General features: G+C 42.6%; 2 protein-coding genes across 4 annotated transcripts in view; one reads left to right on the top strand and one right to left on the bottom strand.

Moving 5' to 3' along the window:
- GNAZ (G protein subunit alpha z) overlaps positions 1-2583 on the bottom strand; it is a 53145-nt gene extending 50562 nt beyond the window's left edge. For both annotated transcript variants that reach the window (XM_027696772.1, XM_027696773.1), the window contains exon 1: positions 2269-2583. The gene's annotated coding sequence lies outside the window, so the exon portion shown is untranslated. The remainder of the gene's footprint in view (positions 1-2268) is intronic.
- RSPH14 (radial spoke head 14 homolog) overlaps positions 1-18812 on the top strand; it is a 76730-nt gene extending 57918 nt beyond the window's left edge. For both annotated transcript variants that reach the window (XM_027696775.1, XM_027696774.1), the window contains exons 5-7: positions 15873-16098; positions 17356-17492; positions 18483-18812. In XM_027696775.1, the coding sequence (XP_027552576.1) occupies positions 15873-16098; positions 17356-17492; positions 18483-18742 (623 nt within the window). In that variant the 3' untranslated portion in view covers positions 18743-18812. The remainder of the gene's footprint in view (positions 1-15872; positions 16099-17355; positions 17493-18482) is intronic.
- The last annotated feature ends 2048 nt before the right edge of the window (positions 18813-20860 follow it).

Here is a 20860-nt window from a genome sequence, read left to right on the forward strand (position 1 = left end):
GGAATTGCTGTGACTTAACCCAAAGGAATTGAGAGTATTTTTCTTTAGTTCTTGGAGGGAGAGAAAGAAGAAGACATCGTTCTCTTCTCTTGCCTCGCTGCCATGTATCACCCAGGACTGTCTGCTGTCAAAATCCTCATCTGCTTAAGCTGGAGAGGAAGAGCTGACTTCACCATTTAAGGCTTTAAGCTTTTATTGCCTGCTGAATTGTCTATTATCCTTATCCCCTTCCCTTAGCAGGTAGATTCCTTAAGAAGAAGGGACAAATTTCTGGTTTGTGTTTGTGTTTCTGCTTAGGTTTCTTAAAATTTACCCTACCTTCTTCCATCAGTGTGTAAGCAGAACTGAGACAACCAGAACACTTCCACTTCAGTCCTTCTGAGCTACCTGGCTGGTTATTTTTAGATTATCACTGTTAAATTCAAAACCAAGGCCTGTAGCTGAAACACTAAACTGTACTGGAGGCTTACAAAATTCAAGGTAGTACCTCCAGAAGAGTTATTCAACTCTGTTCACCAGTGGCCTATGAAGTGACAAGCACATAATCCTCAGCCAGAGGTGCAGCATTCTTTATGTAGCACACGGAGTTTATTCATCTCTGTAAGGTCCATTGTCAGAATGAAATTTCCGTGGCTTACACAGAATTAATCAGCTTTTTTTCTTTATAAGCAGGTATATGCACACAGAAGGAGATTCTGCTCTGAAAATGCAAGTCAGTGCTTTAGTAATGAGAGATAGCATGAGTTTTTCTCCTAAACATGCCCTATAACTAAGATGTTTTGTTTTGATTACACCTGTCACTGGCTTCTTGAAGACTGGAACTTCATCCTTCTATACACATAGGCCTCTCCTGTAATAATGTCCTCTACCCAAGGGCAGGGAGCTGTGCTTTTTGCATGATAGCTTCCAAACAAATGATTTGTTGGAGACAGGCAAGTTAATGGCACAACGCTCTCAGCTCTGCAGAGCTGTATCTGCTCAGCTTGCAAATGTGTGCCCTGGTGAGGAAAAGTGACTGTTTCTGCCTCTAACAGCACCTAAGCCATCAGCTTGGACTTCAAACGTCTACGTCCATAAAGTCAGAGGAAAATTCCCCCAAGCACAAAACACACTCTCTCATTTTTACTCCTTTGTGATCCACAGGTAGATGTTCACAGCACTGTGAATATGTGACCTGCTGTCATAACCTCTGTGGATGAAATGTTGGCGGCCGCTCGAAGGGTGTGACCCACAATGGCGCGAAATACGGAGCCCAAATAAAAACCAAATTGTGGCTGGAAGGGTATCAGAAAATGGATATGAAGAAATACAAAGAAATGCTGAAGGGAAAACTAATGATTTTTTTCTCAGATCTTCACAGAAAAATGTTGCCGAGATAGGTCAGCAGCTTCCAGAATAAATACCGCAAGAACACACGTTAAACAGCTCCTACAGTGCAACAGCCAAAGCAGATCAGTACTATCAGCAGAAATTAAACTGACAGATATTTGTCTGCAGCTCTCTCAGCTCACATTGAAGGGTTGGGGGTTTTGTGCATGAATCACTTACCCAAAATGCAAATGCAAAGATACCGAAAAACTTGTGGTTCCCAACTGCAGATGGGAGCCGTCCACAGGTGCAGATTAATATAAACCCTCCTCATTCCTTCACATGCATGGGCACACAGGGACAGGGAGCGCATCCAGGCTCTGCAGAGCCACACAGCCTTAGAGTGAGCAGATGTGCCTGTTACCGGGAGGGTTTATTACAGAAATTGGGCAGCAGGAGTCTTTTCTGACAGAACGGGAGCCAGGCTGCATTTCCCTGGGAGGAGGTGCTACATAGCGTGGAGGTTCTTCTCCCAACAGGCAGAATCTAACGGATTATCTTTCTCAATCATTAAGAGAACGCAACAGATCTTATTAAGGCTCAGGTACTGGATATTGATGGGTTATAATCCAGGCTAGGAAAGGGAGATGACTTAATTTTGTGAAAAAGGGCCCAAGATGAAGCAGCAGCTGACAGAAGGCCAGTATCCCTTGAGAAGGTCATTTTCACTGGATCAGCAGCCTGCCTCCCCTTACTATTTTTTCTCTACACACAGTGAAATGTTCCTACCTCAGTGACATTCATCTTTTCCATCCAGCAAAATCATAGCTTATTGTTTCAAAATGACATCTTTTTCTTCTTGCTTTAGAAGTGCCTTTTTATTTTGGAAATACACAGAGAGGGAAATGTTCATCACCAAACTGATTTAAGAAAGAAAGAAATGCGGAATATTGCACTCACCTCTCCAGCACCAGGCAGCCTCCACCTCCTCAATCCATCAGTACAAACGCTCGCATCCACTGACGCCTCTCCTCTGCTTTGGCCCTTTTTCACATCAGCATCTGCGATTTGCCGCGAGCAGACACACCACGACTGCAGGGACTAACCCCAGAGCCCCAGCAGGAGCAGGAACCTGCCCTTTCCCATCTTCTCTCTACAAAACACACCCGTAAAACCCCGGGATTTTCTAGAGGCGGCGGTGGGAACACTTGTCCGGCGGCCCCCCGCGGGAGACAGGGAGGTGCTCGGCGCTCTCGCCGGGGAGCCGGGCAGGGGGAGCGCGGGGCTGGCGCTGGAGGAGGAGCCGGAGCTCCAGCCCGTTTCCACGCCAACCGCGGGGGTACCGCGGGCGGGGCGGCGCGGCCGGCGGGCGGCTCCGGCCCCGCTCCGCTGCTGCTGCCGCCCGGGGGGCGGCCGGGCCCGCAGCCCCCGCAGCCCCCGCCCCGCCGCGGCGCAGAAGGAGCCGATGGTGACGAGGGGTTTGGGGCTCGTTCCCGGCTCTCGCTCCGCCGCACTCGCGCATTACATAATGTGCGGGCACGGCCGCGCTGCCGGCCTGTGCCGCGGGCTCTGCCCGCACCGGCCCCGGGGGCTGCGGCGGGGCACGGCCCGGCTCGGCTGGGTCAGCAGTGCTGTCACCGTGCGTATTTTAGAGGGAACAAGTCGCATACGTGTTGGAATGATGCAGTGAAGGAGAAAAAACAGTTTCTTTAGTTACATGGGATTCACCTGCTGTTTGCTTTCCTTCCATCACTCAGTTGCTCTCAGTATTGGGCATATGTTTCCTTCTGCTTTTGCCTTCCTGCCTTTTGCGTTTGTATATGTGTGATTTACTACAGCTTTTTAAAATTAACGATGAGTATCATTTTCTTTTTATCTCATTAATGGATTCACCCAATTTATATTTTACATTTTTTCTTGTGTCTTTTTCCTTTTGGCTACAATACTAGTTGCATTGTTGAGTCTTCAGCCCTGATCAAATAGCTGATTTCCCCCTACACTGCTAATTTTACAGGCATGATTTGTTGCTGATACACTTCAGCTGGAGATAGCAACAGACACTCACTCACACACACACACGGGATGCAGGCATTTTTCCCACAATAAGACCAACATAATACAGTGCAGAAAGCATCTGATTCCTGTAAATGATATCACTTCCAGTACTGATATTATCAGCAGAGCTGTCACACTGATGAATTATAATAATTAAATACTTCCATGTAAAAATCAGTATACCATGTGAAGGAAATTTTCCTATAAGTACAGAATCTTAGGTGTTGTTCACATTAGAAGAGTTTGCCAGTACATCTAGACTGGCAAAGTTGTTCTGGTAAACTCCTAGCATTTAAAAAAGAAATGCCATATACCTAACTTGTATTGTTCTGCCAGCAAAACAATAATGTTCAAATCGTAAATTTGCCCTGCTGTAATAAAAAATATCTCTACAGTTCTATTTCGAAATTTTAGCTTTCAGTATACATGCTCACATGTCTTGGTGCATCTGTAAGATCAGATAGTGGTCAATTTAAAACTTTTAATAGTGTTTTGTTTTTCAGAGGCACTCTTTACTTGCAAGTGCATAAATCCTTGATATAGTTATGTTGGCAAGGGAATAGAATAAAAAAATGTATCTGTGGTAACTGAGTAGTGTGGATAATAGGATAAAAGAACAATAACAAGGTGTACAGGCTTAACTGCGATTCCATAAAGAACAAGTAGTTACTATAGAAACTGTCACATTACATGTATCTTTAGTATAGTACTTGATATGTGAGAAAAGGCCTCTTCCACACACTACCCAACTGTGGCAGAAATAACAGCATCAGCCACCATCATCCTGGGGAGGAAGATCTTTGTTCGTGTGCTCTCTACAGAGAGAGCTGTTGTAGGCATTTACAGGTGCTATAAAAAACCACTTACTTTCTTGCAGTTTTAGGGGAGGCACCTGTAAATTAACTGCTGGCAGTGAAGGAATTATGAACATGCAGTACTTGAGTAATGGAACAGGTCTGAGAAGTTTAGTGTTTTTATTCAAGCACCACCATATGGGAATTTGCTGTTGATTAATGGCAGAGTTAAAACCCAACTCAGCCGACAAATGCACCAGCAGACATGTCTAAATTTTCTTCAGTTTCACCTTGTCCTGCATCCAGAAACTCTCAATTAGGGCCTTTCAGCACATATTGATTGCACTGCATGTAGCTAAGCTCCCACAGGAATTTAAAGAGAAATATATATCTCCAAATAGTGTTTACAGGTGATTAAATGCCAAAGTCAAACAGTAGAGAAACCCAGTTCCTTAGCTCAGTACTCTAAATGTTGTTCCTTGTATACAGAGAGACTGAAAACACACAAATACCTATTGAAAATGAATAGTTTGTGTGGAAATAGTAAAGGGTAGTGTGAAGGAGGTGTGATGACCTGATGGGATTTCTGTTCCCTCTTCCATGTCAGGGAGGTCACCATTTATCCCATCTCAGAGCAGGCTCTCATTGAAGGGAGCAGTGTTTGACTGGTGAGGTGCAGCATCTCATACATAGCTCTCTGGACCTCTTGGCTGCACGAGTTTCATTCAACTTGCCAGTGCTATTCATTGACCAAAAGCCAAATCCTTGCCTGTTTACTGCTGCTTTTTGTTTGGGATCAATCAAAATAGATGCATTCATACATGTTTAGTTTGAAGACAATAGTGCTAAAACAGCAATGTGCTCTTAAGTGGAAAATCCCATAGGGATTTTTCTAATCAATTACCCTTTATTATACCATGACAACATCAAAATATTTATATGCACACATGCAATGTTCTCGGTGAATGTACATCTCCAAATGATAGAGGGTAAATTGAGAGGCCACATCTGGTCTGTAATAAAAATATAATAAAAGACACTTTGTATTTCATTCAATTTTCTACCAAACACCCTCTTTTTAACAAGCAATTGTAGATCTGGGTTAGATATTTATAGACAGGTCTGTGATTCTCTCAGCGTGAAGAACTGAACAGAACATTTAGAGAAGAATAAAAAGGTTGTATTTTTATTTTTAACCATTTTTCTCACGTGGAAGAGTTTAAAATAGCATCAAGTACAGATGACTGGGATCTGATATTTATAAGTAACTGGCATATTGTTGCTTTGTATCAGTGACTGGGAGATGGTGGAGAAAAAAATCATGAATGCACCTTCCATCAGGTGGTATCAGCCTGACCTCATTTGGCTTTATCATTTAGGATGTAAATTCACTTTCTGCCAGGATTTCACCCTTTTATCTTTCTCACACCCTTCAGGTAACTGAGGGTTTCACTTAATATCGACAGTTTACTCTTTCTATGAGGGCAAATTAGGGGAGACATTTGGGAATGTGAACCCAGGTAATGAGTTACAGTTAATGCCACAATCAGCTAATCAACCTGCTGGATTGGCAGCTCACAGTCATTGGCTCAGCTGCTCAATCACCACTTGCCACTGAAGCCAAGTTTAGGAAAACAAACTCGAAATCCAGCAGCTGGAGGAGAACTGCTCTCCTGGAGCCCTGGGAGGTGCTCTGGCTTTCCTGGGGAGGTGACTTTATGTAGCAGTCCCTGCTTATCCTAAACTTTGTGACAGATACATGGAAAGAAAGCTACAGACAGAGATATCATGAAGTATAGATCTTTATGAAGAGTCCATCCTTCAAGGCTGCATTATGATGTTATTTTTTTTTAAAAAGGGCAATTAAAGTATTCTTTGCTCATTTTTCACTATTGAAAGCAAAGGAATGGGAAAAATAACAAAACAAACTCCCTCAAACTTTAACCCAAAGGGGGGATGTTTAGTAAAGTACACAACAAGAGATCTGTGAAGTGTGAACAGATAAAATCACTGGAGATCAAACACACAGATTCTTTGGGAGTTACACCCAGGAGAAGTAATTAAAGAGTGCCAAAATTTTTTGAAACTGAAGCTTTTAAAACAAAAAGTACCAGCTACAGATGTCCTGGTAAAGTGGGCTGAGCAACAGGTTGTTGGCTACTCTTTAGATGCCCTCTTCCCTCCTGCAGTCTTCCTGTTTGAGGCCTTTCCACTTCATAAGAATGATTATATATTGACTGAAGAGTGAGTTGAAAGTAGGTCTCTCCCACTTGAGGACACAGGTGGGCATTTAGGGTTTGTTTAGTTTTTGCAGTAACAAACAAACAAAAAGAAATGTACTGATTTCAAATATATTTAGTTTTGTCACTGATGTTCTTATCAGCTGAAGAAGTATCAAATTGGGACCTCAAAATATTATATATATATATAATATTTTATATATAATATTTTTTATATACATATAAAAATAGGTACTTAGGAAAAATGTTATGATTTGACTTCACACTTCCTTGTATCTTTTACATGTGATAATTCTACTTCATGTCAGAACCACGAGATACAGCTACAATTTCAGCTGGGTTTTGTGATTTACTTTTCCTTTTGGAAAGTTTTGCTCTGTCAACAACATGCACACGATCGATTCAGTGACCAGAAGTGACTTAGGGAGGAATTCAGCCTCCAGATGAGTCTGTGAGATCATGTTCAGCTTTCTCCTGTCTGGCCTCCAGCTGCACCCCAGGAAAGTCCAAGTTTCCTGCAGGCCTAAAGTCCCACCTGACAGTGCCAAGAGATCCCTCAGACTCTGAGGTGACATTGGAAACCCACATTCAGCCATCTGAGCCACTCTGACTGACTGGGGGATGGAATGGGCAAAGCACATTGTGCCAACCTTATCTAACAAAGCAACTGATTAAACTGATAAACACATTATCACATCTTTGAATTAATTCATTTTCAGATTTACAACAATGTTATTTTAAAAAGCATATTAAAACAGCAGTCATTTCTATCAGCTGATAGTTTCTGATATCTGTTATAATTGTTGCAAATCTGATTCTCTCTTTCTGTTGAACAGTGTTTTGAATCCTCTGTATATAATGTTCTTAAAGATAAGCACATTAGTAGCACTGTTGAAGTGCCTGTGTTTAATCTGCCACGTTTACAGAAGCTGGACCTAATATTTTAGTCCAGGTTAAGTAACAGGTTCATTTTGCTGTAGAGGCTTGGGTCCTACTGCACTACTTGTTTTCCAAATAAATGATGCAAAAGGTCTTTCTGCAAGAGCCCCCTCACATTCACTCACTTAGAGCCTCATTCAGGAAGGCAATTCTAATCAGAAAATATGTATATTAAGACATGGGCCTATTTGTGATAGACTGCTTTGAGTCTGTGATTTACAGCTCACTGCAGGAATAAGGCTCTCAACCCAAGAGCAACATTTACAGGGGAGGCACTTCAGAAAACAAATCATCCTCAAAAGCAGCCCACACCTTGGCTCTCTTGTATTCAATTAATATTAAGGAATTTTTCAGTGCTTGAAATAAAATATAGACTAAAACATATTGGAAAGCACTATTGTAGAACCTCAGTCAGAACAGAATGCAATTTTCATTGAGTAGTAGAAAGCACTTTTCCTCATGAACAGGGCTTTCCATGGAAAACATGGACTCTGCAAAGTAGCAGGTCTGAGTGGGAAGTGGAGCCTCCGCCTGCCTTTCCCTCCTCACGTCGTGCAGCCATCTGGGCCTGTGGCTCTAATCAAGATGTGTTTCCTCTTCTCATTTCAAACCAAATTGTCAAGCTAGAGCATCTGAAGCAGAAAAGGATTTCACCCACCTGTAGTACTGTATTCTTCTTTTCCAGGAGGTTTTATCAGTTGTGCCCATTCAATTGTGCTCCTCTTGGCACCAGAGTAAGCAGTGGGAACTGTAGGATAAAATTGCCTTCCTGCAGCTCTGCCAGCCTGCCTGCTCAGCAAACATGAGCAGGGGATTTGTCAACGCTACAACTTCTCCAGCTTCTTTTAATTTGAAATTTCTATCAGGTCATTTTTTAAAGCAGACAAAAAAAAAATCTCCCACCCTTCTAACAATGGAGAAAATGTAAAACAGAAGTGCTTACACAATGAGACTGAATTCGTGTTCCCATTAATTTCCTCCTGTTGTCTTCTACTATTTGCAGTCTTTCAGTCTGTTCAGTTTTCAGTCTGTGCAATGATTCATATCTTCAAAGCAAGTTTATGTTAATATTCAGGACAAAATTCCTCAGAATCTGACACATCATGAATTCTAGATATTTTGCTGCTTTGAGCCTCTCAATTTTATTGTTTGACAGTAGTATAATCAAATCTATATAAGAAACTTTCTCATTCATATACCTCTGTTTCTGATGGATTTTGATTCAGTTGTACTATAGAAGTTCAGAGAGTGCTTTCACCTTCTTTCACATTTCTCCTAAGGAAAAAACCTGAAAAAAATGCTCCTTTATACCTGAGCACATGAGGTTAATTCATGAGTTGCAAAAGGTGAATGTTATGGATAACCAAAATATTATACTGGTCATTTGGCTGAGCAGTGCCATTTTGCACTGCAGAGTTCCAGTTGCACAGGTATAGCTTCCAGGCAGAGATATTTAAGGTAGTTGAGAAAACTGTTTCTTAAACTTCATTCATGCTGCTTTAATGTTTTGACCCTCTGCCTCCAAAGAGGAAAGATTATTTTTTTAAAATCTGTTCTCTCAGCTGAAGTTCTGAAAACTTGCAGTTGTGCATCACTCTCACATTAAGGGTTTGTAAGGCAGTTGGACTTAAGAGTTCAAAACCGTTTTTATTAGTGTAAGACATTGCAAAATTGGCTCTGATTGGTTTCCCGACTGTTCGACTGACTTACTATAAACAACTTTTTGCCTCCTCCTTTCCCATCCACTCCTCTCTCCCCAGCCAGGCAGACAATAATCCCTGCAGGAAATGAGCTCTCACACATCTTTACAAGCCTCTGTGACAAGGCAGACCTTTCTCCCCAGGAATCTCTCAAATGTGCTACAATGTAAGTAATAATCATGGGAACGTTTGTCAAGCTGATAATGGCATGTTCATCTCCCAGCAGCAATTTCTGTGACTGAAACCTGCTATAGGAACCCGCAACACTCTCTACTCTCCTGGTGTACACGCTTAGTATAAATACAAAATCCGAGGTTTAAGTAGTGTTTGGGAACATGCCAGCCCAGGTTCTCCTCTGAACATTTTCCCTGTTGGGCAGAGAAATTCAGTAAATTCAGGGCTTCCTGGGAACGCTGCGGCACAACAGGGACCTGGGAAGCTGCAAACCAGCCGAGTGTCTCATGGCCAGGGGCTGCACTGGCCCCTCTCAGCCTCATCTCACAGCTACACGTCCCCATCACTGACCAGCTGGAAAAAAAGGACAGATTTTGACTTGGAAAATCTGAACTGGGGCAGCCTCAGGGGTTGAGGCTCAGCTTTTCGGGATTAGTTCTCCCAAGGATTTAGTTTTCTCTACAGTTATTGATCTGAGGACTTTGGCATAAGTCAGATTGTTTTCTTTCCTTCGTGTATTTTGGCAAAGTCTTCTCTGTAGAGGAAATTAATAAATTTCAGGATGACATTTCCTTCTTCATCTAAAAGAATAAGAAAAAAATCCCTTTGTGTAAATTTTTACAGCTTTTTTCCTTTGATTTTTATGATTTTTAAAAAATATTCTTATAATAAAGGTACTTTGTCATAGAAATAAAAGTCAAGAAACTTCCTAATTTGTATGATCATTGTACATGGCAGATCAGTCAAATGCATGCTACACATATGCACATTTAGGTACAAAGGATGACCATGAGTGTGTCTGTGTTAAGCTACAAATTTAGAAAACTTCAAGAAAATTACTTACATGGGAGGTGCAAACAGCTCGAGTTCTGAAGACTAAATAAATAAATTGCAAAAGATACCACTGCTTATCCTGCCATGTACAAGCAGCCTATCAACAATTACAGCTGGGAAAAAATCTGAGCCAGTGTTTCCCTGTCATTTCTGTTTCACCTTCATTGGATTGTTTGCTTTCTCGTGTATGATAAGGAATCAATACAGTTTTATTAAAGGAAGGAGAAGTTGCTTTCATTTGGAGACTTCCCTCAGATTCCATCTGACTGCCCAGCAATGCACAGTTCATGGGTTGTGCACTAGTACAACAGAAAGCACATTCCATTATTTCCAGCATCGTGTTTTGGGTGGTTTCACACTAAAGGATCTGACACTGCCATCAGTCAGAACCAGGAGACTTGCCTTCCTCAATTATTGATCTTGAACTGCAGATAATTCTTGTACAAAACCAGAACCTGAGATTTACTCTTCATTTTGGAAACTCCTTCTATGTGAAACACGAGTCAATTGTGTCTAATTCATCCTCAGGGTTTCTGAAGATGCTGTAATAAAAGACATTCTGTAGACCAGAATCTTTAACTTCTTTAGATATTATTCTTTTTTTCATAGGGCATGAATGATTCAGATGGTCTAAATTACCAAAATGACAATTATTTTTTTAAAAAGTGAATTTGTTTCTTGGATTTCTGTATTATAACAGAGAAGCCAATGCTGATATATCAGCTGTAGTTTCTATGTTAATTTTTTAGTGGTTCTTTGATATTACAATTGCACACACACTAAAGCAAAGTTTCTAAAAACAAAATCAAGATATGCAGGAGTCTCTTTCATTCTTTACTGAGGATTAGGAACCCCTTGTTTACCAGACCAATCTTTTCTGTTTCTTGTTAATGCCAGAAAACCTTTTGGATTTTTAAAGGATCCCCTTCTGCAGGGTACTGCTGACTTTATTCTTTCCATAACCTTAATTTCTGTTATGTCTTTCGTTCAGACAGCATCCTGAAATCCTTAGTGTTGGGAAAATCTCAGTGGCTTCAAAAGCAGATCCCATAATGCTTTTATAAATCTTATGAAGTTTTATGAAGTTGTTGTATTTTTAGTGAGGATCTGACAGACACTACTATTGAGGTTTGATTTTATACCTGGTAAATCCTCCAGGCTCTCATAACATAAATACATGTGGCCAATGCTCAGATTTGAAAAGGCTTGAAACAGAATTGTTTATTATTCCTAGTCCAATCCAATCCCTGCAGTGTTTTCCTCAGTTCTTTAATACCCCAGTAGCTCTTCAGTTCATCTAAACAGACACTTCCCACCTCTCAGTCCTTTCAGATAAGAGATAATGTCTTGTTTCTAGGCACAGTCATCCTTTGGGACACTACTGTTTATTCCTGTTAAATTGTCACGGAAAGACAGAATTATTCTTGCAAAGAAGAGGAAAATATTCTGATTTTCAAAGATGTCAACAGAATTCGCCTCTTTAGGTAGAAGGTTGGATAAACCTGATGGATTTTAGGCAGGTGAGTTCAGGTTCATTGAATGTGGTCTACTCCTGCTCCAGACTTACCAGAAAGTTCAGCCCAGTTTTATAGTATTTATAGTATTATATTTAATCTACTCCCTGACACAGCCATAATGCTGGAAGCACTGAGACTCAAAATGCTGAATCCTACCATTAAATTAGCTACTACAAGGTTCTCAAACTGTGCTCTTGTGACTGGTGACTCAGAGATCTTCTCAGCGAGTCTAAAGAATAAATTAATGTTTTTCCATTTAAACAGTCGTGAGCAAGGAGTCCCTGGGGAAGGTGTTCAGAGGAGCTCCTGTGCTCAACCTTGTCCCTCGGAGAGGGACTGTTACACCAGCACTGTGTGGCTGCACCACTGCCAGCACTCACCGGTGTAACAAACACTCTGTTCCCTCTAAAGGAGTGATAAACCATTGCAGTGTGAGCAAGAGACTTGATAGATCCAGGAATTTTGTCCGGATCATTTGGCTGCTCCCAGTGGGTGAGCTCCCCCGGGGCTGTCACAGCTGGCTGTGTTGGTGGCACGCCGTGATGCCAGGCAGCAGTTTTCCTTCCCATTTCCTCTTTCCTGTCTGGCCCTGTTTTTCTTTTCCTTGTGTGCCCCTTCCTAAGCAGAAATGCCTTTACTGAGCATTTCAAGTCATTGTGTGACTATCACAGAGAGACACCCAAGATGCCAACAGAGATTCATATTCTATACAATCTGTGTTTCCATATTATTTCGCTGTTATATAAAAACCAAACATCCCTTTGTGGCCACACGAGGCACACGCTTCAGACTAAAACAACAATTTGGAGTTGAAAACCAGCATTTTTAAGGAAAGGGATTTGTAATGTGATTTAATTGATTTATGTAATTGAAAACCAAAACAAAACACCACTGTTATGTACTATAAATGACTCCTTTGTCTTCTACAAAATTTAACTTGTTTACATGCCCTGCAGCCATCCTGAGAGAACAGAATAAATGGCAACTCCTCTTTGGGCCTATTTGAACAAAGAATCAGGAAAGGGAGGATGAGAGTGGTCAGAGGGTTGTGAGAAGGAAGAGATGAGTGCTCAGATAAAAAGCAGCCCAAGGGAAGATTACAAGTTTTCAGAAAAACAGATCAATAATGACGTTAACTATGCAGCTGCAAATGCAACTATTTGCATTTTGAAAACAATTTTCCCAACTACTTCACTGTGCCCAGGGTATCCAGAACACTCTCTGCAACAGATAAAACTCCTTTGAAAGGACAGTACTTTAATGGAAAGTCAAAATCCTGAGGAAGCCACTGTATTTTTCAGTATAGGACTGGAGAGCCCAGCTTACCTTCCCTTCCTACTGCTCATTAGGGTGGAAGGATCTGAGACTGCTCGAATTTACAAGTGACTCCCAAACAACTTGCCACTGATTTTGTCTCCTCCCTTTTCCCTCTCTAGACCTTTCACCCTGTGGTTTCCCTGGGAAAACCATGACGAATTTCCACGTGGAAATTTCAGTCCCAATGTTAGGTAGTCTCTTTTTGTTGTTGTTGATGGCCTTTCCTCTCCGCCCTCTTTCTCTTCACCACATTGAGACTCTTGACAAGGTCAAACAATTCATCTTTGTTTCTATATTTATATCTGGGAAGCTCCCTCTAGTAGCACGACATTTCAGCTGGGACAGCTTTACAAAAACAGCAGGTAAGAAAGCTGATGGTACAGAGACCTGGCCTGGGAAAATAAAATGTGTTTTTGAAGAAATGAGAACATCCCAACATTCACACAAAATGAGCACCACCAGCTACACTGGGATCTGATCCCAGAATAAATAGTACTTAATGGCTGCCCAAAATAAAAGCAGTCCTGGCTAGGAGAAGGTATTGGTGGGATCATTCAGAAGATGAGTGAAACACAGACACAAAGAAGTGAAACCTGAATGCATCCTGTCTAAATGATGATATAGTCGAGAGAATTGAGAGAACTTAGCAAGGAAGTCCTGAAAGAGAGGGAATTGCAGGAAACTAAAAAGAAAAACGAAGATGATGGGTTAAAAAATGCTTATTAAGTATTTGAAAGCAAGTACAAAAAATAGGAAAGAGAAAAGTACATCTGCCAGCACGAGAAAGGGAGAGAGAATGGGATAGCAATGGTGACAGACAGAGGGAAAGCAAAGTTAAATCAAGCAGTGGCTTCTCTGGGCTCAGCCCAAGTGTGGCTGCTCTGTGCACCAAGGTTTGCTTATGGAATGATGTGATTCAATGCCTGTAGTGTGACACTGCCCCAAGGAAGACTGGTATGCATGTGAATTAAAGCTACACAAAGGTGCTTGCTACAGGCAATTCAGCTTAAGTCTATCGCCTCCAATTCTTGACTCTTCCTCTGAAATTGCACATCCCAAATTATGATTTTATATTGATTTCCACAGCAAATTTAGAAGTGCACATGATGACTGGGTGAGCAGTCTGGGGATCCCAATTTCACACACTCGGGCCATAGAGTTTCTTTTCATGAAGAGCTTTGGGAGGAGTTTTAAAAGTTGCCTTTGAAAAATCTTGTCTTTCACAGGCTGTTTCAAAAGACTGTTGGAAGGGTGGCTAAAGCAATTCTGGGTATAATTTATAGTCATTTAAGTCTGCTTTAATCTGCTTCCTTGGGAGCAGTCCACTATTGGTTAAGTAGGGAGTGGGTTCCCTAGTGCCTGGGATTCCATAAGGCATGGAACATTTCCAGACATATTCTTACTGTTGTCTAAGCCCCCAAAACCTTCCTGTCCCTATAACCCACAATCCAAACAGCAGCAATCCTTGCCAAGGGGGTGAATGCTGGGGATGGAGTGAGCCGTGCAAGCTGTGCCTCCTTCTCAGGGACCTCTCCCAGAGCAACAGTGCCGCTGTCCTGGATCACGTCCTTCCACGGGGTCGGTACAAACGGGCTGGAGCTGATCTTGGACAAATTTCTTCTTTTGTTCCTCCAGGGAACATACACATAGGGTCACTTGGGGTTTTTTTTCACTGTGAAGTTGCCAACTCCCCCATGCAGTGACACACAGAGCCACAGCTTCAAAGAACATCTTTTCACTTTCCTTTCCTGCCTTGCCTTTCTGGCACAAGGAGAAATCCTTGTCTGTAAAATGTAAAATTCACTTCAAGAGTGAATTGTCTGAAACTGGTTTTCCTTATTTATTTGAATTCTTACAGCAACTGCCCTCCAAATGCTGCCCAGGTAATAAAGCTGTGATAATATCAGCCCAAGGCATTTCTTTGCTTTGGCATTTGTAAAGTGGATCCTAGTAAGTCAGGAACATAAGAAGTTATTCAGTGTCAGGAAAACCTCAGAAATATGTACAACAAAATAACCTTCAGATTAGAATCATGCTTTTCACCTGATTGTCAATTTGAGGGATTTCTCCCATGCACGACCAAGGGTCATTAAAATCTCCTTCCCTCTTGTCTCCATTGTGGAGATTCATTTGAAAATACCTTGACGACTCCTATCCACAAAACTTCCTTATCTAACTATATATGAATCACTTTGAAAGGAGCCACATTTCTCTTAGCAACCAAAGAATCAGTCTTAGCAACAAGACAGCTGGAGAATTTTGTGTTCACATAGTTACTCGTGGACAGTACGTTCTGTTTTCCCCTGGCATTGCTGTTTCAGTGTTGACTTAGTAAAGGGTAAGAAATGGTACAAATCAGGCTCTTGCTCACAGCAAAGACATCACTTGCAGGGCAGATGATGATCTCTCTACCTTTGATGCTGTTTTTGAGGAGCAGTGCAAGAGCACTGACTGGAAAGTTGAGAATTTAAATTTTTGCTGTGACAGAATTACTACAAAGAAATACATGAGGGAGCCGCCAGTTCCCAAAATCTTGACTTCCCCCCACAGAAACCACAGTGGAGAATCAAAGCATGAGTTCTAAAGGCTCACATTGCAGCCTCTCTCAGCATCTGTTCATGCTGAGAGCAGTTGGAAAGGCTGGATAGAAGGTGACTTTGTAATATATATATATTTCCTATATTTTCTTCGCAAGGATAATTTGAGGATAAATATTGTAGTGGGAGAAACTGGGAACATCAGAGCAATTGCCATGTTGGTTATTACCTGGGCTGATGATTTACAGGAGCGTTGGGGAAGCTCCCCTGAGGAAGCAATGCTAAGATGACATTTAAGAACAGGGCAATGTTGGAGCATTTTCCATTTCTCAATCCCATATCTGTGTAAGGAAGTGAGTTACCATCTGTACTTTGATCCTATTGAGAAACTCCAAGTGTAGGTACAACAGTCAGTGCACTCAGCCCTCACCCACCTTCCTTCCCTGTCTCCTCTCAGGGGCTGCTGGTGTCCTGCAGGCTGGTTTGATTCCCCCCCTTGTACTGAAATTGCAGAGTGAGCTGGATGAGATCCTGGAGCTCATCCTGGGCACCCTCTCCAACTGTCTGCGCATGGAAGTTTCAGGAGCCCTGGCAACTGGTGCCGTTGCTGCCCTGAAGGAAAAGCTCACACACCCCTCAGCAGCCATCAGAAGCAAAGCAGCTCAGGTCCTGTTAGAAATCAGGTAAAGGAAAACAAACCTGTCCATAATGCCAAAGCCCAAGAAAGTGCTCATTTCAGGAGTAAATCCATGCCATTAGTTTACATTGTGTTCCACTGCACATCAAAGCTGCCACATTTCACACACAAAGCACTATCAGCCTGAATGCATCCACAGATATAAGGCTTCTAAATGTCCTAACTGCTAAAAATCACTCAAAAAAGCAGATGCTGATCAGTCATTCCTTCTCCTTCTGTTTGTTTTCAGTATTGGCAGTGGAATCAGGATTTTTTTCCTGGTACAGACTGCTGAGAAAAAAATCTTGCATGAAAAATCTTGTAAAAACAGGATTCTGACCACTGTGGAGGTAGAGAGAAGCTCCCTTGCGTTTTTGGACAACACTCTCAGAAAATTAAAGGTCCTGGGACACTCTCACTGTGATTGAGGACAGAAATAGTTTTCTGACACAGGCTGCTGCCTACGTCAGGGATGGATCAGAAAGAGCAATCTTTATATTAAATTTGTGTATCAGAGAGTGGATGAAAGGAACAACTTAAGTCCACTGTCCTGCAACCAGAAAATGTAATAAAAGTGTTCAACAGATGTCTAGTTTAAAGAGGCCTGCAGATGATTTAGTTTATATATCAACTGGCACAAAACATTCGCTCATGTCCTGTAACAAAGCGAGGTCTTAGAGGAAAAGAGACTGTAATTATCATGAGTCAGAGAAAGAAAGTCAAATGCACCTGGAGTATGGATATCAACTACATTCTAGGGCCCTGCAGTAGCTGGGCCACATTAAATACTCTCCTTATTAAAGAGGCTGGAAACAAAGGGAGAAGATTGACCTGGGAGAAAAATGAATTGCAGACCCCTGATTTATCAGGTTTTCAAATCTGTATAGGGTTCAACAGCCAGGTTGCTAACTCATTGCCATTGGGACCACCAGCATCCTTAATCTTACATCCTGTTCCATGCTGCTGCCCATCAGTCTCCAGTGTTCATAAAGAGTTTAAAAAAAAATCCAAATATCACCCAAAAATAACCTAAAAAATGGTGAAGCCCATGCACCTGGGTTACTGTGATATCATCAGGGCTGTACCACAGGTAGGTTCAACAGCCACCAGGTACAAACACACACCCCTTTAGTTCCCAGCTGGAACAGTCACTCCAAAGGGAGCAAACAGGAGTGTGCAGTGCTGGTGGCACAAACAGGCTGGGGTGGCTGCATGGTCTGCAGGCACAGTTCAAAAAAGCAACTTTACCATCTTTTCTGCACAGTTCTCATCCAGAGGGAAAAATTCCAGTGTGTGAAGAAGAGGTTATCCCTGTGCTGGTGCATCTGCTGGAAGACACGGATCCTGCAGTCCAAGCTAGTGCAACAGGAGCACTGATGTTCGCTCTTGTCACTCCTCAGGGTGAGAGTCAGAGGAAGTTCTGCTGGGAAGCCTTCTGGAAATCCAATTCTAAGGCAACTCAGTAACAAAAGATTTGCCTCCCCTACCTCCGAGTCCTCGGTTCCTGGCAGTGTTAAAGCTCCTCAAGAAACTGTAAGATCATGACATTTCTTCATATGTCTTGAACAACTACTGTTGCTTCCCCACAGTGCCATGGGGGAACAGGATATTTCACATTTCATTCCCTTGAAGTAGGTCGAGAAGTGATTTATCTCCCCTGCCTGCACAATTTCCCTCCAGAGTGCTGCTCCAGAGAGGGAACATTTCCCATTCAAGTCCAGACCACACAGATCCACATACCTGGAGCTGTGCTGAATCACCAGCGCTCGGCACAGGAGCGCTGCTTTCTGGAAACATTTTGTGGTTCCAGGCAGCTTCTCTCTCACAGCTGGGAGAGCAATGAATATTAATAAGGTCTGCAGCTCTCCCAAGTAACTTACATGACACTGAAAATACTAACTGCTAAATTCTCACTGTGATGAATGAGTAATTAGACATAAAAGACTCTTAATAACAGCAGTTGTGTTCCAGTCCTCCTCTGCAACCCTTCCCCTGGCTACCGGAGACAACACGGGAATGGATCTCAGTGTTTGAAGTGTCTTTAAAAATGCAAGAATGGGGCACGTTCTTAAGGTCATCTAACACACCCCACTCACCCTGCCCTCCAAAAAATAGTTTATTCTGTCATTTGATGCCTCATATATTCATGGATAATTTGTTGCAAATGAAATCCTAACGTGCAAGGCACATAAAGTTAACTGGGAAAGATCTTTTTTCTTAAATATCAACAGCTGGGAGCCAGCCTTGGTCTCCAGAAGAAGGGCATGTCCTGCCTCTGTGCACTGCACCCCCGGGGCTGTTCAGAGCTGCAGCCGGGCAGGGAGTGCCAAGGATCAGTCCAGAAGGATGGTGATTAGATGTCATAACCAAAGCCGGTTTCTTTCTTTGCAGGGAGAGCCTCAGCCATGGCAGCTGCAGCCATCCCACCTCTGCTGAAGTTGGTTGCTGAGGAAACCAGCACAGCCCGTCTGAACGCGATCAAAGCCCTCACGTTGCTGGCTGAGCTCCCCGAGGGCCGACAGACGCTCCTGCATCACACGGGCACATTTCAGGAGTGTCTGGATGATCCCCGGGAGGTCGTGAAAAGAGCTGCCCAAACCGCCATCCGAGCCATCGAGTGGAAACCTTTCTGCAGCCGCGATCTTTTCTAGAGATCTGTTGCCCTCTGTTGTTGTCTGGTTGTAAGAGGTGCTCGATTATATGAGACCTTCAGAACCAAAACTCTCTTCCTCACTCCTGATCAGTTCCCTCTGAAAAGTCATTTGCCAACAGATTCACATCTATATTGCAGGTCAGAAAGCAGAATAATGGGGAAAAAGAAAAGTTAGGAAGTCTGGAATTCTCCACTAGGAGTTATTGCCTGAGTTACCAAGATTTTCCTGATATAAGACAGCAGCCCTTTCTGTTTTCTTCACAATGTTCTCTACTTCTTTTTTTTGAAACCTCACCCTATCAACCATTAATCAATAACTAATTACATTAGAGAGGTTCCTAATTAACCCCTCCAGCAATCTTGCCTGTGCTGAGGAATTGATCTGACACAGGAATTTACGTGAGTTTTGCAGCAAACATTTGTTGGACGTGGGATTAGAACCATGGCACATTTCTGCCTCCAGATGCAAAGGTGTAACTGAAGAGGCATCAACAGGAGTCCTGGGCAAAGAAATAACCCAAGTGAGCAGAGCAAGCCTGGCCATTCTCAGCGACCAAGGAAGGTGAGACAGTGCAGCTGACTCAGCTTCACAGCAAGTCCCATTTGTTTCACTCAGTTTTGGTCTCACATGGTATTTTTACATCTAGAAGTTGCCATGTTGTAGCTACAAAGAGGCTGCACCAGGTCTCTAAAGGGGTTATTTGTCAGGGGTGCTGTTCCACTGGAAGCCACAGTCACAGAGCAAACTGCATTAGCCTTACAGAGGGTAAACTCCTCCTGTAGGAGTGATTACAGTTAAAATGGTTCTCCTCCATAGCCTAACCAAAGGGCAAATTTCCTCTCCTATAAAGATGTGATTTTAAAGTATTGAGTCAGTTGGATTCATTCCCTCCGGGCAGGATCTTGGAGGAACTCTGCCTTTTAAACACATAAGGCACTCATACGTAATACATATTGGTGCCAGAGTGCATCCAACTCAATAAGAGAAGCCAGGCAGCTTAATCACATGCTAAAGGACTGGAGCAGCACAGTGGAGGCTCAGCTGCTCTTACAGAACTGCTGCAGGAGAATGCAGTAAAAATCACCATTTTAGCTCAGTTCCAACCTTGTCAGAGCCTTCCCCAGTCATTCAGGTATCACCCTTCAGTGAGTTCCCAAAATAATCAGCTTTTTCAAATGTAGAAATAAGACCTCCACACTGAACTGCTCTCACTAGAAGAAATTCAGCCAACTTGGACCTTAAGTACTGCATTCTGAGCATGTGCCTGATCACTGCTTGAAAGACAGTATAAACTGTTCCCAAAAAGGCTCTACTTGGGATCACTGTTCTTGTCTCACACACAGAAATGGAACTAAGCCTCAGCTGAACTCTGAGATACAAGCACTAGTTGTGCTCTCCCACGTCAGCTGCTGTCTCAGCCACTCTTTGCACAGCTACACCTGACATGACCCAATACTTCAACCACAACAGGAATTCCCTGGGGCTTTAGAGACCATGCACTGCCTGTGGAAACACCAGAATGCAAAGTCTGCACATGGAACAGCCATAAACCACTATTAGCTGGGGTTTTCACTTAAAAAGCTGTATTTACTGACAAAAGATTGCAGATCTAATAATTCAAAGTCACGTGCTCTGGTGGGGCCCAGCCTGCAGCAGGTCACTGGCCAGAGCACAGCACAACAAATGCCAAGGGGAGCAGAGTTAAACAGCCTGTGTGAAGCAAAGGATGCACAGAGAGCACAGCTAATGCAGAAATAATCCTAATTATTGTAGAACACTTTTGTAATCTGTGGTGTTTCTAGAACTGCATTGTCTTGGTGTCCCAAGATGTGCTGTCTCCCACTGGGTCACTGAGCAGGACTGGCCAGCACAGCCTGTCCCAGCCTGGGAGACGAGGGGACAGGGCACAGAGCAGGGAGACATCACACTGATCCTGTAACCCTCACTACTTGCAACCTGAATTAGGGTACATTTTTACTCTACGATATCCTTTTTCCAGGTACATTAAAATGTAACACACAATTGCTCCCACAGTAATATGCTGATTCCTAAATCTCCCTCCTAAAATTAGTTTCTCAGCCACAATTCAACATCTGAAATGTCCCTTCACATTCT

This window comes from Neopelma chrysocephalum, unplaced genomic scaffold, assembly GCF_003984885.1.
Source record: "Neopelma chrysocephalum unplaced genomic scaffold, ASM398488v2 Primary Assembly neopelma1_116, whole genome shotgun sequence".
Taxonomy (NCBI): Eukaryota; Metazoa; Chordata; class Aves; order Passeriformes; family Pipridae; genus Neopelma; species Neopelma chrysocephalum.